The 19436-nt window shown below is 39.2% G+C and overlaps 1 protein-coding gene across 2 annotated transcripts in view; it reads right to left on the reverse strand.

Annotated features, from left to right (window-relative positions):
* Positions 1 to 10080: 10080 nt before the first annotated feature.
* Positions 10081 to 19436, reverse strand: part of PTPRG (protein tyrosine phosphatase receptor type G) — an 848612-nt gene continuing 839256 nt past the window's right edge. For both annotated transcript variants that reach the window (XM_044004271.1, XM_044004263.1), the window contains 2 exons: positions 17298 to 17433; positions 10081 to 14872 (listed from right to left, as the gene is read on the reverse strand). In XM_044004271.1, coding sequence (XP_043860206.1) covers positions 14726 to 14872; positions 17298 to 17433 — 283 coding nt within the window. In that variant the 3' untranslated portion in view covers positions 10081 to 14725. The remainder of the gene's footprint in view (positions 14873 to 17297; positions 17434 to 19436) is intronic.

The raw sequence follows: 19436 nt of genomic DNA on the forward strand, positions 1-19436 counted from the left end.
GTGGAGTGCTGAAGTTGAAGTCTGGAAGACCTCGATTTAAATACCACTGTAGATGCTTTATACTATAGCTGTGTGACTCCAGGCAAGTGACTTAACATAAGGGAGTCTCACTTCCTTGTTAGAAAAATGGTGGGGTGACTCAATAACCTGTAAGGTCTCTTCCAGTTCCAAATCCATGAGCCTGTGGTAAATGAGGGAAATGCCATGAATATGGTGTTATGGGGGAAATGGGGTATGGGGTTGGGGTTCTTAGGAATTCCTCTTTAAAGAATTACACCCTCTTGCACACAAAGCAGTTAGAATAAGATGGTAGTTTATTTAGGGGCAAGGGAAGGGAAGGGTGGAGGAAGGGAAGGGAAACCAAGAGAAATCCTTGGACTTCTCTTGGGGAGAAAGGCACAAAGCACAAGCCTCTGAGGTACCAATCTCCTTGAGCAGGAGACTGGCAGGTACTTTTATAGGGGGCTGATGGGGGTGTGACCATCTGCCTGTGAAAAGTTCCTTTAGTGAGGGAGGACCATCCCCCACTGGTGGTGGCTAGAGGAATTGGGTGAGGGGTGGGTAAGGATATCTCTTCTGGACACAAAGGCCACAGCCACACCCAAACTTATCTCCCCAGGGGTAAGGGAGATCAGAGTGAAGGGTGGAGGTCTCGAAGCTAGCTCAGTCTGATCTGGTTCCGCTTATCTCTCTAGGTGTATCTGTTCTCTGGTTTAGTTTCTCAAGGAGAAGATTCCTCGATGTGCCCCAGAGAACTTCTGGCGTGCTCTGCGCCCTCAACAATGGGATACCTGGATTTCACCGAGGAAAATGACAAATGTCTCGTGGTGTCCTTATGGACAAGATAGAGAGATGGGGACTGGTACAGTTAAGTGGCTTTGGAACTAGTTGTTTTGGATCAGACCCAAGGAGTAATGAATGGTTGATGAGTGAGTTGGTACCAGTCTTAAAGGTGATAGACTAAGGGGGCGAAGGGTCTGAAGATAGAAGACAATGTAAAATTGAATTGCTATACTGTCCCATTAAGATTTCAAAAGAAGGAATGTGAGGCGAAAGTTTGGGTGATGGCTTAGTGAATTAATGGCATTTTCTAGTTGCATAGAAATTGTACTAACATGAATCAAAGACCCTGATCAAGTTTTCCTATTCATTGTGCATCCTAAGTTTATTTTTTAAATTAAATTTTATTTTTAATTAAAAAAAGTTTTCTTTTTCTCATACATACCACTCACAACTGAAAAAAAAAGAAAAAGAAAACTTTTTTATTTAAAATTTTTTTTATCATAACAGTATTTTATTACTTTCCAGTTACATGTAAAGATAATTTTCAACATTTGTTTTCATAAGATTTTTAGTTCCAAATTTTTCTCCTTCTCTCTCTTCCCTCACCCCTCCCCGAGACGGAAAGCAATCTGATAGAGGCCATTCATGTACAATCACATTACACATATTTCTGCATAAGTCATGTGAAACAAAACTTTTGTAACAAATATGCATAATCAAAAATATGTCTCAGTCTGTACACTGAAGCCATCATCCCTATCTGAGAAGGTCTGTAACATGTTACATCATTGGTCTTCATGATTTATTATTTCATTGATTACAGTTCTTAAGTCTTTCAAAGTTGTTTTCTGTGTTTTTTATATTGTATATTCTTCCCAAAATTGAGCAGAATATTTTTTTAAAAATGAATAATTCTGTGATAAATCAACATCTACATTGGGAAAGTAACAAGAGTCCATATGCAAATTGATGTATCCAAATAAAATTTATTGAAGGATATTCTTACAGCCAATCAGAATCTCAGGAGAGATTGAAATGGGAGATGCTACAAATCTTGGGGCAGTAGGCAGAAGGAAATATGGCTTCCCAACTTTCTCTTTTTGTATAGATATAACCCTGGTGCCTCTGGAACATGAGAAAGGCATGGTGAGAAATGATGTTCCCCTGGTCAGAACAGAACTTCTTGGATTCCTTTTACAAGAACGAATGCCATTACACAGTGGGGGAAGGTGCTGAGTTGAGGGAGCTGGACATATGATTTGTGAGGGAGACTGCAGAACATGAAGAAAGGCTGAATGCAAACAGCAGGGGGATGGTTTGAGCAGCTAAGGGGACTTGGCTTTCACTGTTATTACTGCTCCACTTCAGTCTTTGGCAGTTTATCCAGCAATCAAAACAACAGGGGGATTATAGGACATAGATTTTTGAGAAACTATAAAAGTGGAGGGAGTGCTAGGGAATGGGGTTACTGGCATTGCCTCCACTACAAGTCACAGCTGCTTCTAGGACCCAGGGGAGTCAACTACAAGGCTGAGAGAATCGGACTGTGATGCATTAAGTAGCCATTATAGATCATAGTTAGATTTTTATATAAACACATGCCATTTTCTCTCTTTTCTAGAGATAGCAGTTTCTTGTGCCAAAGTATATTTGTGTTATTTAAAATCTATTCCAATTTCCATTTAAGTTATTAATAAAGTCAACCTGGGGCAGCTAGGTGGCACAGTGGATAGAGCACTGGCCTTGGAGTTAGGAGGACCTGAGTTCAAATCCAGCCTCAGACACATAACACTTACCGGCTGTGTGACCCTGGGCAAGTCACTTGACCCCAATTGCCTCACACACATCCCCCCAAATAAATAAAGTCAACCCAATTTAGATAAAATCCAGCTGATCTCATTGCTATTGATCTGTGTGTTGCCTTATTTGTAAATGGGAGGAGGTTCATTGAAAAGGAGTATACCAATGAATGGTACAAATAGAATGACAAAGCTCTTATCTCTGCCTAAAATTGCCAGTTGTTCTTTAAAAAAACAAACAAACAACAACAACAACAAAACTTTTCTGGGACCTCAACAAAATGAGAGAATCTTATAGTTTTGATTCATTCATACCTTTTTAAGCTTTGCAATTACTGATTAAACCTCATGACTAGAGAAGCTCTTTTCAGGGGCAAGTTGTGATAGTTTTATCTTATTCTGCATTATCCTATTCTTGGCATTTCAAATGATTTAGTAAACTCCTCAATGAGGGATGGAGTGGTGTAGCCTAAGGGAAGGCTAGGCCCACAAGGTCACCTAATAGAGGAGTAAGTCCTCATTCCAAGGGTGGGGGCCATTCAAGGGAAGTAGTTCTTCACCCAAATAGTGAACTCCTTCAGGATAACATCACCATCTGGTTACAGCAGATGGGTCCCATCTCTCATGTATGTCACTTTTTTCTTGTATCATAAGACTATCATTGGTGAAGAAGGAAAGTATTACTATTACTTCCATTTCCAGATCTATGTTTTGAGATCTTTGAGAATTTCATTTGGTTGAAAGGGGCACAGTGGATAAAGTATCAGCCTTGAATTCTGGAGGACCTGAGTTCAATTCTAGCCTCAGACACTTGACACTTACTAGCTGTGTGACCCTGGGCAGGTCACTTAACCCTCATTGCCCCTAAAAGAGAGAGAGAGAGAATTTCATTTGGTTGAAAGAACAGAAAAGGAAAGGACAAGAAAGTAATTTATACAGTGGCTGATTTTTAAAAATTTAATGGGCTTGGGGCAGCTAGGTGGCACAGTGGATAAAGCACTGGCCTTGGATTCAGGAATACCTGAGTTCAAATCCGGCCTCAGACACTTGACACTTACTAGCTGTGTGACCCTGGGCAAGTCACTTAACCTCCATAGCCCCGCAAAAATAAGAAATTTAAAAAATTAATGGGCTTGTGTTCAGAGCAATGAGAGCCTGATCTCATAGCCTCAAGTGCACTGTGAAATACTTATCTATAAATGACATGGTGCTCATTCCTCTATACAGGTGGCCATTTCATAAGGGCTCATGGTAAAACAAAGAAGCAAGGTGGCATTAAGTTTCTTCATGGGTCGAATTGCTGATTTAAGTCTTAATTCTCCTGAGTCAAAGTTTATTTCTGTTATTTGAAAATTTGTTCTCATTTCCATCTTCTTTTCTTTCTTTCTTTTTTTTTTTTGGCAAGGCAGTGGGGGTTAAGTGACTTGCCCAGGGTCACAGAGCTAGTAAGTTTCAAGTGTCTGAAGCCGGATTTGAACTCAGGTCCTCCTGAATCCAGAGCTGGTGCTTTATCCACTTCACCACCTAGCTGCCCCCCTCATTTCCATCTTAATTACTAGTAAGAGCAAATCAATTTAGATTCAATCTGATCAACATATGGTCCAGATTCTAAAGCATTCAGAAGATGCACTAAACAGGGTAACATTCACGTGGGGCTTTTTTCATTTCCTATATTGGGGTATCATGACTCTATAAGATATCATTGGGATGTCATGACCTCTATAAGGCTAACAGGGAATTATTGGGGCTTAAGCCATAATATAACTTGTCCAGTGGTGAGCTTGAAGACTGGGTTTAGGAGGATTAAGTACCAGGGAAAGGGAGAAGGATAGGAAGATAGAGGAGGTTCAGAGTTCTAAATCATGGAGATAAATTATTATGGAGAAAAATGAGGTCAGAGGTAGGATCAATTAGAATAAAGGAGCTAGTTTATGAAGGTGAAGAATAAGGATGCCAGGATTTTGAGAGGATATCCATATATATTTATGTTTATGTTTATGTTCTCAGGCTTAAGGGCAGGGAGTGGAGTGAAGAAGAAAGACTGTGAACCAAGTACTGAACTTGAGAAATAAGAGAATTAAATCAAAATCTCAACTCTAGGAGGTATAGCAGGAGGCAAGAGGAAGTTGAGACATTGAAGTATAAATGGTAGGAGTTGTCAAGGGATTGAAAGAGAAGAAGGCTCGAAGTTAACACACTGGGGAGACCAATAAGATGGTGCCATTGTACTTCTGAGACATCAAGGGGGAGATTTCCAACAGGCAGTTAGAATTCCTTCAGAGCACCCTGAAGTTTTGTTGAAAGGTCTGGAGTTGAGATGAAAGAGTTCTGGGAGTTATCACTTCCATGGGGATGATTCAAGTTATGGGAATAGATAAAGTCACAAAGGGAGAAAAGGCAAAAAAAAGGGGGGTGGGGGGAGAGAAATCCAGATCAGATCATTGGTTGTGTGAGAATGACAAAAAGTGTTGTGGTAGTAATATTTTTAAAAGTATGTTTAAAAAAAAAAGATGTGAGGGGCAGCTAGGTGGCGCAGTGGATAGAGCAGTGGCCCTGGATTCAGGAGGACCTGAGTTCAAATCTGACCTCAGACACTTAACACTTACTAGCTGTGTGACCCTGGGCAAGTCACTTAACCCCAGTTGCCTTACACACACACACACACACACACACACACACACACATACACATACACACACACACACACACACAAAAGATGTGAGAAGGGAAGCGGTGTGATATAGTGGATAGAGCCATGATTGAACCCAGGAAGAAATGGGGTTATTCACCACCTCTGAAACAAATGAATTGTGGAAACCTGAGCAAGTCACTTAAGCTCTCAATGCTTCAGGCAACTCTCTAAGACTGTACATTGCAGGAAGGCGCTTAGGTGTTTTGGTAAAGGGAGTTTTCTTACCCATGCATTCCCTATGCCAAGCAAATCACAAGTGGAACCACTACCCCTATCTAGAAGAAGAAAGTAGGAGAGGGAATATTTCACTAGACTGAAATTATGTGTTTTGGTGATAGGTCAAGAAGAGATAAATCCTAGGAATACCTTGTGGAAGTTTTCTTAGTCCCCAGCCCCAGCCCCCTGCCCTGGAAAAAAAAAAAAGATCCAGTTAGAAGATTTATGAGAGACTTAAAAATTCTTCTCTCATTCATAGTAAGAAATACTGTGATAAGTTAATAAATAATGAGTTCAATTTGGAGTTAACACTATTTTTGTATGTAATCTGCTGCATATTCCCATGCATCTTTCCTTGAAAAATGGTATTTTGTATCTCTCACAACAACCCATCTATATTAGTTATTCTTAGAATGGTCAATTTTGAAACATTGTCAAGTTAGGTAGAATTCATGAGTCATGTGAATGTTAAATATTGGATTTTATGTTTTAGCGGGGTGTCAAAATGTTACCAGTAATAAGATAAATAACCACAACTTATTTATTCAAATTGTTTCTATCTTCAGTGATCAATAAAATGTTGGCATAGTAGACAGGTGGTCTTATTTATGCAGTGAGTTACTCCAAAATAATGTTCTCTCTGGGTTTCAAGAATGTATCAAAAGAACAGGAGCTATGTCTTAGGTCATTTATGGGAAGTTTCTAAGTAGATGATGGTGACTACCCATGGGGCTAAGCAAATCAAAGGTGAATCATAATGATGGGGACGGTGATGATATTAGAGTTAGTGAAAGAAAGAGAAGACAGAAGCCAAAAGAGAATATTAGTTTAAAATGGGTTTCAAGTATTTCAGGGCTAATGATGTGAATGGAAAATTCATCGCTTTCATAGCATTATGCAATAATCCTCATTTGCTTCTAGCAGGAGGAGAATGGTGTATTGACAAAACTTTAATCAAAGAAGGATAATTGGGTTCTTTGAAGGATAGTATGTGTGGCAGGTCCATGTGTTGCTACACAGAGCCCACCCAATAAGCTAGGGGCCTTCCTTCCTTCCTTCCTTCCTTGTTCACTGTTGTTGGAGGGGGTGGAGAATGCAATATTGAGCATGCCAAGTAGAGTACATGGGCTGTTTACTGCTTAGCCCATGTTCTCACCATGTGATCCACCCATCTTCTTTTTGGATCATTAATTTCTTTTCTCCACTTCTGCTTATTTTATTTTATTGTTTTTGCAGGGCAATGAGAGTTAAGTGACTTGCCCAGGGTCACACAACTAGTAAGTGTCAAGTGTCTGAGGCTGGATTTGAACTCAAGTCCTCCTGAATCCAGGGCCAGTGCTCTATCCACTGTGCCACCTAGCTGCCCCACTTCTGCTTATTTTTAATGCCATCTTTATCTCCTCTGTAAACACAGTTGAGACTTCAGTGTCTAAGCATAGTGTATTCACAGTCTTTGTTGATTAAAAAAAAATTTTGTTAAAACAATTTTTGCTGATTTTTCCCATTTTTCTTTTGTAGGTTATCTTCCTTTCCATTTTCACCTTGAAATACCCTTGAGATGACTTTGCTTATTTAGGTGGATCTCTCACCAACATTTTGAAAAACTAGCTTCACCCTCCCCCACTTCTCTCTGTTTTATGAAGTAATATTACTCCCATTTTGTATTCATTCTTCTCCATAAAACTTTACAAATGAGTTTATATTGTAAATTGGTGTGGTCTTTGACTGCCATATTGCTCTGCTTGGCAAGGAAGTCAAGTTGTATTTGAAATTATCTGACTGTTTAGGCTCTTTTGATCTCTTTGCTATGGTGACTTCTTTACGTCCATAAATTTCAATTTAAAATACTTGTATTTACTTATGTACTGACTTCTGTTCATGTGCTATTCTTCATCATCACTCTTCATGTGAATAGGCCAGGACTTAATTATTTCAACTGAATGTCCTGTCCTTTTCTCCTCTTTATTCTTCTACCTTTGTACTAGTTTTAATCTTTGTTCTAATAAGTCAGTGTTTGGAGAATCATAGAATATGAGAGTTTCAAGGGACTTCAACTACCATCCAGTCAAAGTCATACATGATTCCTAAGTAAAGCATGTGGCTTATTTAGCAATGAATGACTTCCACATCAGTAACAAGTAATTTCCTATGGTTTGAAATACAATCAGTTTCATTTTTATGATAGTCTTCGGTGCTTGCCAAATCCAGTGCCTTTGGATTCTTTTCTTGAAGAAAATGTGAAGGATATAGGAGGCTTCTGTTTATCCTTTTGCCTCTCTCATTTCTTAGTCCTGTTTCATGTAAAAGTAATTTTTAAAAATGTGTTCCACAGTAGGAATTTGCCTTTGTGAACAAAGGGGCAAATTTGGCAATTCTTTCTTTGCCGACAATGAAAAGCCAGAAAGGAAAGTATTTTTACCTTAATACAAACTAGATAAAACATTTTCCTATTTCTAATTTTATTCTTCTATGAGTAAGTCCCTAAGTAGTTGGACCCAGCAGTGACCTATCATCACTCAGTAGGGTATGTTTCTAAAATGAAATGGACTGATCATGAAGCCAGAACAAAGAATAATAGATAGAGACCAGGGGTTAGGAAGTATAAAGAGATCTGGAGCACAAGGTGAACATAGACAACAATTTAACAGGATGAGAGAAGGAAATTGGTTGCAATTTGCACTAATGGGGGAGGGGGGGCTACCCAAACCAATGAAGTCATGGATCCATACTCATATTGTAGTATAAAGAAAGACCCTGTTGTGATGGGACACAGATGCTAGTCATCATCTCTGGGACTCAGTTTTCATTTTGTCTTCTATTTTAATGGCTTCATAGGCCTAGAGCTGAAAGAGCCTTTGAAACTATCTGGTCTAATCTCTCTCATTTTATAGATGAAGAATCTGAGACTCAGAAAAGTTAAGTGAATTGCTCAAAGCCACACAGCTAGTTAGGGACATAGTGGTGGAATCCGAATTTGAATTCAGTTCCTATTACTCTTATCTTCCCATTGTACCGATGCAGACCCAGTAATTCCAAGAAATACACAAGGAGAAGGTTAGATGAGATGGGCTCCAAAGTCACTTCCAACTCTAAAGCTGGGATCTTATGAAGATATGGAAGGGGGGAAAATCAAATTAAATTTAGAGTTTACCACAGTCTATTGTCAATCTCTTAATAAGCACTGTTCCAGGTGCTGGGAATACAGAGACAAAAAAGAAATAGTCCCTGCCCTATAGAACATGCTAACATTCTGCAGGAATACTGCAGTATATACACACATATGCAAATACAGAGTAAATACAAGGGGGCAGCTAGGTGGTGCAGTGGATAGAGCACTGGCCCTGGAGTCAGGAGGACCTGAGTTCAAATATGACCTCAGACACTTGACATTTGCTAGCTGTGTGACCCCGGGCAAGTCACATAACCCCAATTGCCTCACCCAAAACAAACAAAAAACCAAAAAACCCCAAACAAACAAACAAAAAACCCAAACCAAACAATTCAGGTTGCAGCCAGGTGGCACAGTGGATAAAGCACTGGGCCTTGGACTCAGGAGGACCTGAGTTCAAAAGCAACCTCAGACACTTGACACTTAAAACTGTGTGACCCTGGGCAACTCACTTAATCCTCGTTGTCCTGAAAAAAAAAAAAAGAAAAAAATATCTCCATCAGTTCCTTTCATTTTCCAGTGTTGCACTGAAGTCAGAAGACCTCCATGCAAGACCTTGTTCTGTTACTTATTACCTGGGTGACTTTAGGGAAATAATTTCACCTCTTTTTGCCTTAGTTTCCTCATCAACAAAATGAGAGGGCTGGATGCTAATACTGCATAGGTCCCTTCCAGAGTGAAATCTCTGATTCTAAGTATAAGGAAGAAAGAAATGTACTTTTTTTTTTTTGGTGGGGGTGGGGAGAGAAAATTGCAGTCAGAGGACTGCATGGGTGGGAAGGTGCTAAAGTTGTACATAATTTCCCTATTCTTTTTCCATGATCCCCATCCCTGGGGTACAGTGCTTTCAGGCTGCTCATAGCCTAGCTCCACTTTCTACTTTTGTTCCCTTAGACAAGTTACTTCTCTCTGGGTCTCAGCTTCTTCATTTGTTAAATGAGGGAGTTAGACTAGTTGAGTTCTTAATTTTTGTTTTTAAGTATTTTGATCATCATATTTCAATGTAATTGGTCATGCTATGTATCCTATTTTATGCACTTAAAAACGCCACTCTGAGAAGGGTTCTATGGGCTTTGCCAGATTGCCTAATGGGGTCCAGAACACAATAAAAGTTAAGACCTCTGGGCCTGGATGATGTCCAGACTCCAGCTGTAAATCTAGGCGCCCTCATCTGTAAAATTAGGGCGCTGAACTCAATACTCTCTGAGGTCCCCTACCACTCTCTGTGATCCAAATTTAAAAGCATGACGCTCTTTTTCATTCTAATGTCAACAACTGTAGAGTCAGGCTTGAAGGTAAGAAAGAGAAGGGGTAGTGTAAGCTTTTGGTGCTTACACAGTGTAGACAAGTTACCTGCTTTCATTGGGTAGTAGCAGACTGCTGAATGAATGACACACAGAATGCTTAACACCACCAATACATCAAAAAACCATACTTTATTTTATGTATAGCAATACAATTTACATATTAAATAACACTATCATAGAATGATTTGATATAGTTTTAAACAGAACAAAAAAGGTAATTCTTCAAGTTACAAAAAACCCCCAAAAACAAAATGGAAAAAAGATACCCAAAACAAAACACCACTTTTTCCAAAATGGGTCCAATGCGACAGACGTGTTCAATGACTGATTAGGCCTAATTCCTATTGCCCACTCTGACAATGGAATGAAAAAGAAAATCTAACTTTCATAATCACTGCCCCAAAGAAAGAACATGGCGTTGGATTCTTTTGGAATGTGATGATGGTCCGTGCTACTTTCAGTACACAGAAAGGCTGTATTCACATATCCACCACAAAAAAAAAAAAGTATGAAGGAGTTGAAACTAGAAAAAAATCAGCTTTATATGAAAATATAAAATTCTATGATTATATACCATAGATACAAAGTTCCCAGAAGATGCTTATCCAAGCAACAAAATATTTACAGTTTTAATGATTTCTGCTATTTCAAAATGAAGTCAAAGAAACGTGAGTCAACATGAAGGCCGAGTTCTTTAGAAACAATGGCTGCTTGCTAGTTTCAAATGTCTTAACAAAAAGAGTCACTTCCCCAAATGTTGGGAGAGTTGTGACAGCTTATAAAATTGATGGTCTCCTCTTCTGGAGACGTGTTTATTCTTAAAACTCAAGATATTTTTCTTGAAATTAATTAATCCTCTGTAGAAAATGTTTCCCTTTGCAAATATTTAACAAAAATACTAAAAACAGTTTTTTTTAACAGCTAAGACAAAGTCGAGGGCCAAATATCTTTATTAAAATTCCATCTCCCAATTTTTGCATGTCTTCTCCCTAGAGATCAGCAAAGCCAATGTCTCACGTTGAATGACAACTTAGGGCAAATTCAAAAGTTTAGCAAGAAATCTAGTTACAGCTGTTAAAGAAAAAAAAAGCAGGCATTTTCCCTTCATATACAAATTCACTGGCACCAAGGGAATAGAAACTTCAGAACACAGGAGTTGGAAATGCATCTTAAAGCACGACTGCTAAATCTTTAAGACAAACTACGTTTCAATTTTCCTTCCTTAAATTATGGTGGGTTTTTGTTGTTTTATTTTATTTTATTTTTTTGCTGAGAATTAGTAATATGTATCTTTGGTAAAACTGGTATCTATTTTAATTTTTAAATATAATCTATCAGTTTTATTTAAAAAAAAAAAAGCAAAGAAATTCTGAGCTGGGCAGTTGTGCTGTGTCATTTAAAAATAGTTCAGGTTATTTTTCAGGTTCCAAAACATTAGCTTGGGCTAACATCTCATGTGATCAGGACCATTAAGAAAATAACCTTCTCTGATCCAGCTGCTTAGAATGGACTCCAAAGGACTTAAAAATCAGGAAAAGCAACTTAACTCACATCATTCTTTCCAAAACCCTACTGGTAGGCTAGCCTTTTTTAATGTTAAAAAAGAAATGTGACTTTCAAATGAAAAAATATTCTTTTATTCTGAGAATGCCACTTCTCAGGTGTCCAGAACCCATAGTCACTTGGTCTGATCATTCCAATTCAGTTTTGGGTAATGGGTGTATACTGTTTCCTTCCGACTTAAATTCTTCAAAGAGCTTCTCACGTTGATAAGCATGAATGAATTTGCAATAGCTACTTCCTTTCCCCCTGAGTGAAAGTGATAATAACCTTGTTCTGTAGTTAAGCCATGTGCTTATGTTTCAAAGAATGAACATGAATGCATTCGCTGAGACTCTGCTACTGGGAAGATAGTACTAACTTATGTATTTCACAGTTGAAGTGGGAAACAGTTGGATGGACACCCCTATCTTCCTTTGAAAAAGTATATGAACTACTTTGGCAAGACAAAGAGTAGTGAGTAATTCAGAGTCCATTGGGATCTCGCAGACTTTGGTTCAATTCTGCTACAGGCACTACCTGATTTAATTCCCAAGAACTTCTGAACTTTCCTTAGGATGTAGTTTCTAGCCTATGCATTAGCCAGCTCTTTCTTTTGACACAAGGTAAACAATGACCAAGGTCAACAAAACTTAGATGAAAGTTATTTTTCCATTAATTGAGCCCTCAGTAAATAACACAGAAATGAATACTTTCTATATAGTTTTTTTTCCTATTGACACCCAATATTCACTTTTACCAAAACAATCACTGAAAATAAAAATGAGTCCTAGCTCTAACATTATTTCATAAAGGGATGGGGGAGGGGAAGGTTAAGAGGGAGGCCCAAAATGAGGCAATCAATCCCCCATCACCATTCATTTCCCACTATGACCTCTGCTAAACCAATACTAAAATGAGCAGGAGCCCATGGAAAGCAAACATGCACTAAAACTCAAATAATGGAATACCCCAACGGACTCAAATCTTTGGATCTTACCATGATTTGAGACCCTCTTTTATTCATAGGCCTCTGAAGGACCTCTTATTTCTAGCAAAGAGTACAAAACGTCCAGTGGTCTAATTCCTCACACTACTAGTTGGGATTTCCCAATGCCAACTTCAGTGGCAATAGTGGGAGTGGTAAAATGTCTCTGAATCCACCTGTCATATGTAGAACAAGTAAATGCTACTATGAAAGGAAGCCTATGCAGGCCAGTCCTCCACATTGGTATAATGATCATTGTTGTTGAGGTTTGTATGAAGGTCAGATCAGGAGGCATACCTCATCAGTGCTTGTAAGTGAATGACTGAAAAGCTGCTTCACTTAGGAAAGGGCCATCCAGATGCTGATACTGTGGGGGTTCAGTCCACCACCATGTTATTCCTTAAGCAACTCTCCATATGATGGTTGGCTGGCTGGCTTTTTGATGAAGACAAATTGAATATGGCCATGAGTTAGATTATCACTTAAGATTCTGAAGTGCCTGGCCACATGTACTTAGATAGTCTTGTCTGTGGGTTCAGTGTTTTATTAAACATACAACTTATTCTTACCAGACCCAGTGCTTCTGAGGCCAACTCCTCATTCCCAGAGCAGCTATCTCTATTATAAGCATGCATGCAAATTAAATCAATTGGATCTTCCTAAGTATGATTGGGTTTTCCCACCTAACAGCTTACAGAACAATCTTAACTCTCTTCTTTTTCCCATTAAGGCAAAAATCCTATTGTGTTTCAAAGAATGAGCATAGTCCAAAATTCATCAAAGAAAATGAGCTTCTCTTGGCCATGGTTGAGAATATCAGTCTTGGTTACTGAGATGCAAGTATACATTCATACACATGTGTGTATATGTATAATGTCTGCTTTTGCTCCTAGAAAAGACAGACTGTAATTACAGATTCATTGCTAACCTCAAATTTAGGAGTTCCAACAACCAACTCCACGTTCCCAACTTTTGCCAACCCAGTGTTTTCATCTTAAAATGAGACTAAGAACCTTTAAATGATAGGAAAAAAAAAAGATCAGATCTCATTTGGAAGGGGTATGTTAATGAAGAGATTTATCAAGAAAAGTTTGGCAAAAAAAGAAGGAGAATGCTAACTTGGTAGGTAGTTTTTATTAGATTGCTTCACCAAGAATATGGATCAGTAATTTACTTTTGAGCACTCGTTTCAAAATTACACACCTGCAAAAATGGCAACAAGTGAGATTAAGGAAATGTTCATTTCATTCAACAACATCCCACTGGAGGTGATGTCATGGTCAAGAAGCATTAATGTAAAGGAATTAAAGGTATTCGATAGCTTGGTTATGTAAAATATTGCTACCTCTATTTTTTTTTTTTAAGACAGCCCTGATTTTACTGTGTTGCTGATTCAGATCATTACGATAGATATAACAAACATTATGATCCACATGGCTGCCATAAAAACCAGAAAGCAATGTTAGCCTTTATTTGGACATAACTGTGAATTCTGAAGTGGAGTCCATAACCGGCTGCCTATGTCCCATGTGGTTTTGTGCACTTTGCCAATGCTAAGTGAAGGACATATGAAGCAGCTACCATGCCTCCAAGCTGTGTCAGTGGAAATCTGAGCCACCACTAACCGAAGCATTTCAAGCCCAGGAGGCAATTACACCTTGTTCATATACATGGCTACCAATCCCCTGCTAAAGTCTGAAAAAAACAAAACAAAACAACACAACATCAACAGTGTTCATCCACTCTACTGAACTACGAAAGGCATACGATATTGACCAAAGTGATTGGAAGAGTAAGGGACGGGGGCTGGGGACAAGTACAGCGCTGTTCATTAAAAAGAATGGGGCTGGTTCAGCATTCACAAATCAACGATTCAAGGCTCACTGTCATTAACAAAAAACCATCACTGCATGGAACTAAAAGTAGCAATATGTCGCCATGGAATGTCAGACCAGGGGTCGCTTTTGTAGTAGGATATTATAGGCAGTAACACTGATCAGATAGTGCAAACGAGATAAAATTGTGTTTCACTGTGTGAAATAAACAGAGGTGCAAATGCTCAGTAGGATACCATTAAGACATAAAATGGCAAAAAATAAATATCAAAACTTTTTATCAGTGTAAAAAAGTAACTGGGTTATTGTATAACCTAGAGTCTGGCAAAAAAGGCCTCAAAAAAGTTCTCTCAGTTTTCCTTCGTTCTACAAATCAAGCGCCTCTTCAGGATTCCAATTACACCAGAGACTCCATGCTCTCGGCAGGGTCCGATTCATCGGCAATCAGCACAGCGCCATTTTTGTCCACGGTCATGGGGCCATTTCCATTTTCTTTAGTGCTGACCAGGCTGAGCATTGCTTTGTAGACAAACTGGTACTGCTCCTAGAAAATGAATGAAGAGAATATAGTTTTGGTTAATGCCAAGGCAAAAAAAAGTGAAGAAAGTCATTCAATCTCACACAATGCACAAGTATCAGTCAGTCAATAAATACTATTATGTGCTAGTCTTCAACAACCTCAACAATATATATTTCTTAAGTAAGATTTTTTTTCTAAGAAGCGTGAGGAGGGGGGACTAGAACTGCTGTGGCAATTCCCTGTTTATTCAGATTGGTAACTTGGCAGAATTGTGCAGTATTAGGCATATGGGGCACTGTGGGAAAAGGGATGTGTCACCCATCGTTATAGTTAGTAGAAGGCAGGATTTAGGAATGCCTGACCTTAATCGATTAACCACTTGATCAAGAAGCATTTATCAAACACCCAGCAGGTGCTGGTAATAAAAAGGGCAAAGATGAAACATACCTGACCCCTCAAGAAGTTTCCAATTGGATTGGAGTGATATAGTGTTCACTGCATTCTATTATAGCTCTTGTTCTGGATGCTAAAGATTATTAATCTCTAGAGTTTATCTAGTGCTTTGAGGTTTACAAAGTGCTTCACAAATATCTCATTTTATCCTCACAACTACCATGGGAGGTAGGTGATATTACTATCCTCATTTTTTGGATGAGGAAATTGAGAATGAGAGAAAAGTGATTTGCCCAGGGTCACACAACAAGTAAGTATCTGAGGCTAGATTTGAACTCTGGTCTTCATGACTCCAAGTTTGAAGTCAGGAAGAATCCAAATCTGGCCTTACATACTTACTAGCTGTGTGACCCTGGAGTCACTTAACCCTATTTGCTTCAGTTTCCTCATCTCTAAAAATGAAGTGGAGAAGGAAATAGCAAACCATAGATGAGGAACTGAGGCAAGTAGGGATTGAGACTCACCCAGCATCACCCAGCTAGTAAGAGTCTGAGGTCAAATTCAAACTCAAATCTTCCCAACTCCAGGACCGGTACTCTATCCATGCAGTGCTAAGCAGGCATGTAGTAGATGCTCATTGAATTAATTTAATAGACAGGCTCTACCCTCTATCAGTTTAACAGTCTCTGAATTATGTGGATTCAGGTTTCTAGCACCAGAATTTAACTTCATGCAGCCCATACAAATATGAGTTACTCTTATTAATAAAAGTAGATATTCACTGGAAATGTCCAACATACTGAAAAAGCGATACAAATTAAGCTTTCAACCAACAAACGTGTGAACCAAGATTGCTATTGGACCTAACATCCAATCCATACTTTCCTGTGTGACTTTGAAGGCCATCACTTGGTAGTTAGAAAACCATGGTATATGAATGAGTTTTCTGGCTGTAGTAAATAATTGTTATTCAATCAATCAACATGCACATATCGAGCACCTACTATGTGCAGGCTCTGGGCACACAAAAGACAAAAATGAAATTACCCTTGCCTTCATGGAGCTAACATTCTTTTGGTGTAGGCAGAATTTTAAAAAAATAAGTACATATGGACAGACTGTATCCAAAATAAACACAAGGTGGTTTGGGGAGGGAAGGAATTAGCAGCTGGGAGGATAATGTTGAAGTGACGCTGAAGCTGAGTCTCAAAGACAATACTGTTGTTCAATTGTTTTTTTTTCAGTCATGTCCAACTCTTTGTGATCTTGTTTGGGGTTTTCCTGGCAGATATTGTAGTGTAACTCAAATGACAGATGAGGAAACTGAGGCAAAGAGGGTTAAGTGACTTGCACAGAGTCACACAGCTAGTAAGTGTCTGAGGCTGGATTTGAACTCATGAAGATGAGTCTTCTTGACTCCAAGCCCAGTGCTCTATCCACTGCTGCCCATTGAAAACAATAAGGGATTCTAAGCCACGGAATTCAGGGAGGAGTGCTTTCCACACATGGTGGAAAGCCTTGGCAAAGGCACCTAGAGAGAGGAGATGGAGCACTGTGTGTGAGGAACCATAAGGAGGGGACGCTCTTTGTGTGTAATTGGCTTTGGCCAGCCAATGAAGAGCTTTACAATCCAAATGGAGGAATACATATTTAACCCTAGAAGAAATAGGGATCCACTGGAATTTCCCAAGGAGGAGAGTGATATGTTCCGACTTGTGTTTAAGGAAAAATCGCAGACAGCTGCCCTTGGAATGATGTTTTGAGAGTTGTTGAAAAACTAGGTGTTCAGTATGGTGGCTATATCTGCAGAGAACATTTTGATTTGGGGGGAAATCAAGATTGTTTTTGAAGGCAACAAGGTGAGTGCTGTCCAATGACCCTGCACCCAGCTGTAAGCAGATGTGATCTTGCGGGTGCCAGCTGTCTGATCAAAGCACAAAGAACTATCGTGCCCAGAAGTAACCCAGTCTAAGTCCAATGAAAGGAATGAGGGGCTCAAGTTTTCACATCCATATTAGTGGTTAGAAAGTGAGTCACAAATGAGGGTTTTACTTACAATGTCTGTGAAGACTCCAGGCCTCATAAGATTGATCATCTTTGCTACCTGGAAAACATCCACGGCATTTTCATTCTCCAACTGCTGGGACAGTGTGGTTAGAGCACATAGCATTCCTGCTGAAACTGCTCCATACCTGGGAAAGGAGATGACACAGCTGTGTTAGGCATGCCTCGCAACCGGAGAGACCACAAAGGATTGATTATTAGGGCTTATATCGTGAGCTGGGGAGGCCACACTGAGCCACTGCACAGGGGAGCCGGGTCACTGAAAACTGTGAGGGAGCCAGGTCATTGAGATCTGTGAGATGGGCAAGGCTTCAGCGATTGTATAAACCCACCCAAGAAGATGGAAACACCACAGCAACATGAGCTTTACCAACTAATATTGGACCTGGAGTCAGGAAGACCTTGGAAGTTACTTAGGACAACTTCCTTATTTACAGGTGAAGAAACTGTGGCTTCAAGAGGGGAACAGGCGTCTCCAATAAGAAGTAGTTAGTGGCAGAACTGGGTTTGGAACCCAGGCCCTCTGACTCCAGTGCTCTTTAGAAAAATATATTTTTTCATTGAGATCTTTGGTTTTTATATCACCTACATTGATTTTCCAATGCTCCTTCTACTGTACCATTAAACTGTTTTTTGTTTTGTTTTGTTTTTAAATTCCAGCATCAGGTACTGACATTGCTGGGGCAGCAATTAAAGAAGTCAGATGTCATTATGAAGAAATGGCTGTCCAGATGTTGTCATGCACAGTTGGGGATAGAATCTAGGATGGGTTAAAATGCTATTTCAAGGAGTGTATCATGATAGAAAGTAGAGTTTGCCTGAATCCTTGTAGGCAGGATGTAAACAGAAAAAAGCTTAGAGCAGGATCTTTCAGGCTCTGTTCTATGTGATAGGAGTAGGGAATCCACAAGAAAACTTCAATCATAGTTAGTTTTCCTTAAAAATATTAAATTATATAACAATAATTATGAGTGGTGATTTTGGGGGATGATAGGTTTAATTGTCTCTGTTTGCTCTCCAATTTCCCTCACTTCCTTTATCCCAAAGGTCAGGATTTTATAGCTTCTATTAGTAGATTTTGAGCCCTCAGATGTTCTGTATTTAGATTAGTTTAGGAAATGATAGGTTAGAGTACCTAGTAGAATGTGTGTGTGTGTGTGTGTGTGTGTGTGTGTTCTAAGCTATGAGCAAAACAGCTGATGTGATTCAGTAACTAGGATTATCTGCTAAATCATAGATTTACATCTTTTAAATAAGAGGTTTAGCCTAGATAACTTCCAAGGTCTCTTCTAGCTCTCGAAATCATACTTTTCCTAGTGGAGGTAACCTTTAGCTGATGGGGAGCCCCAGTGGCTGCATTTACTCTGGACACAACAATCTCCATGGCATTATCAATGGACTTAGCTACTAAGTTTTCAATCTCCTGTTGGTGGAGAGAGTTCCTATATCAGAAAGGAACTGAGTAAATCACAGATATTTTTGCATATTCAGAGGGAGACAAGGAGGAATCTTGGGAAAAAATAACTGCCGATGGGGATAAGAGGCTTAGAGCTGACAATAAAAAAGATTAAATTTTAAGATTGTGGAAGGAAATGATGGAAGTTCTCTCTATAGCAAAGATGGGGAATGACATCTCTGGTATAGTAGAAAGAACAGTGTTCTCAGAGGTAAAAGACCTCATTCTTTTTTTTTTTTTTTTTTTAGTGAGGCAATTGGGGCTAAGTGACTTGCCCAGGGTCACACAGCTAGTAAGTGTTAAGTGTCTGAGACTGAATTTGAACTCAGGTACTCCTGACTCCAGGGCCAGTGCTCTATCCACTGTACCACCTAGCTGCCCCAAGACCTCATTCTAAATCCTGGTTTTGCCATGGTGACCTTTGGACCAATCCACTTAACTTTTCTGGGTCTATTTCCTTATCTGCAAAATTAAGGGATTGGTTTAGAAAATCTCTCAGGTGCTTTCCAGCTCTCAATCTGGTGATCCTGTGAATAAAGAATTAGAGGAGAGAGGAAGACTCTTAATGTGAACTCTAAGGAAAAAACATATTTGGCATATCTTTCCAGCTGGACAAAGGTCTAAAGCAAGGATGGAACATCGGCAGTAGGTACAAATGAAATGTATTTATTGCCC

Source organism: Dromiciops gliroides, chromosome 1, assembly GCF_019393635.1.
Source record: "Dromiciops gliroides isolate mDroGli1 chromosome 1, mDroGli1.pri, whole genome shotgun sequence".
In the NCBI taxonomy this organism is placed as follows: domain Eukaryota; kingdom Metazoa; phylum Chordata; class Mammalia; order Microbiotheria; family Microbiotheriidae; genus Dromiciops; species Dromiciops gliroides.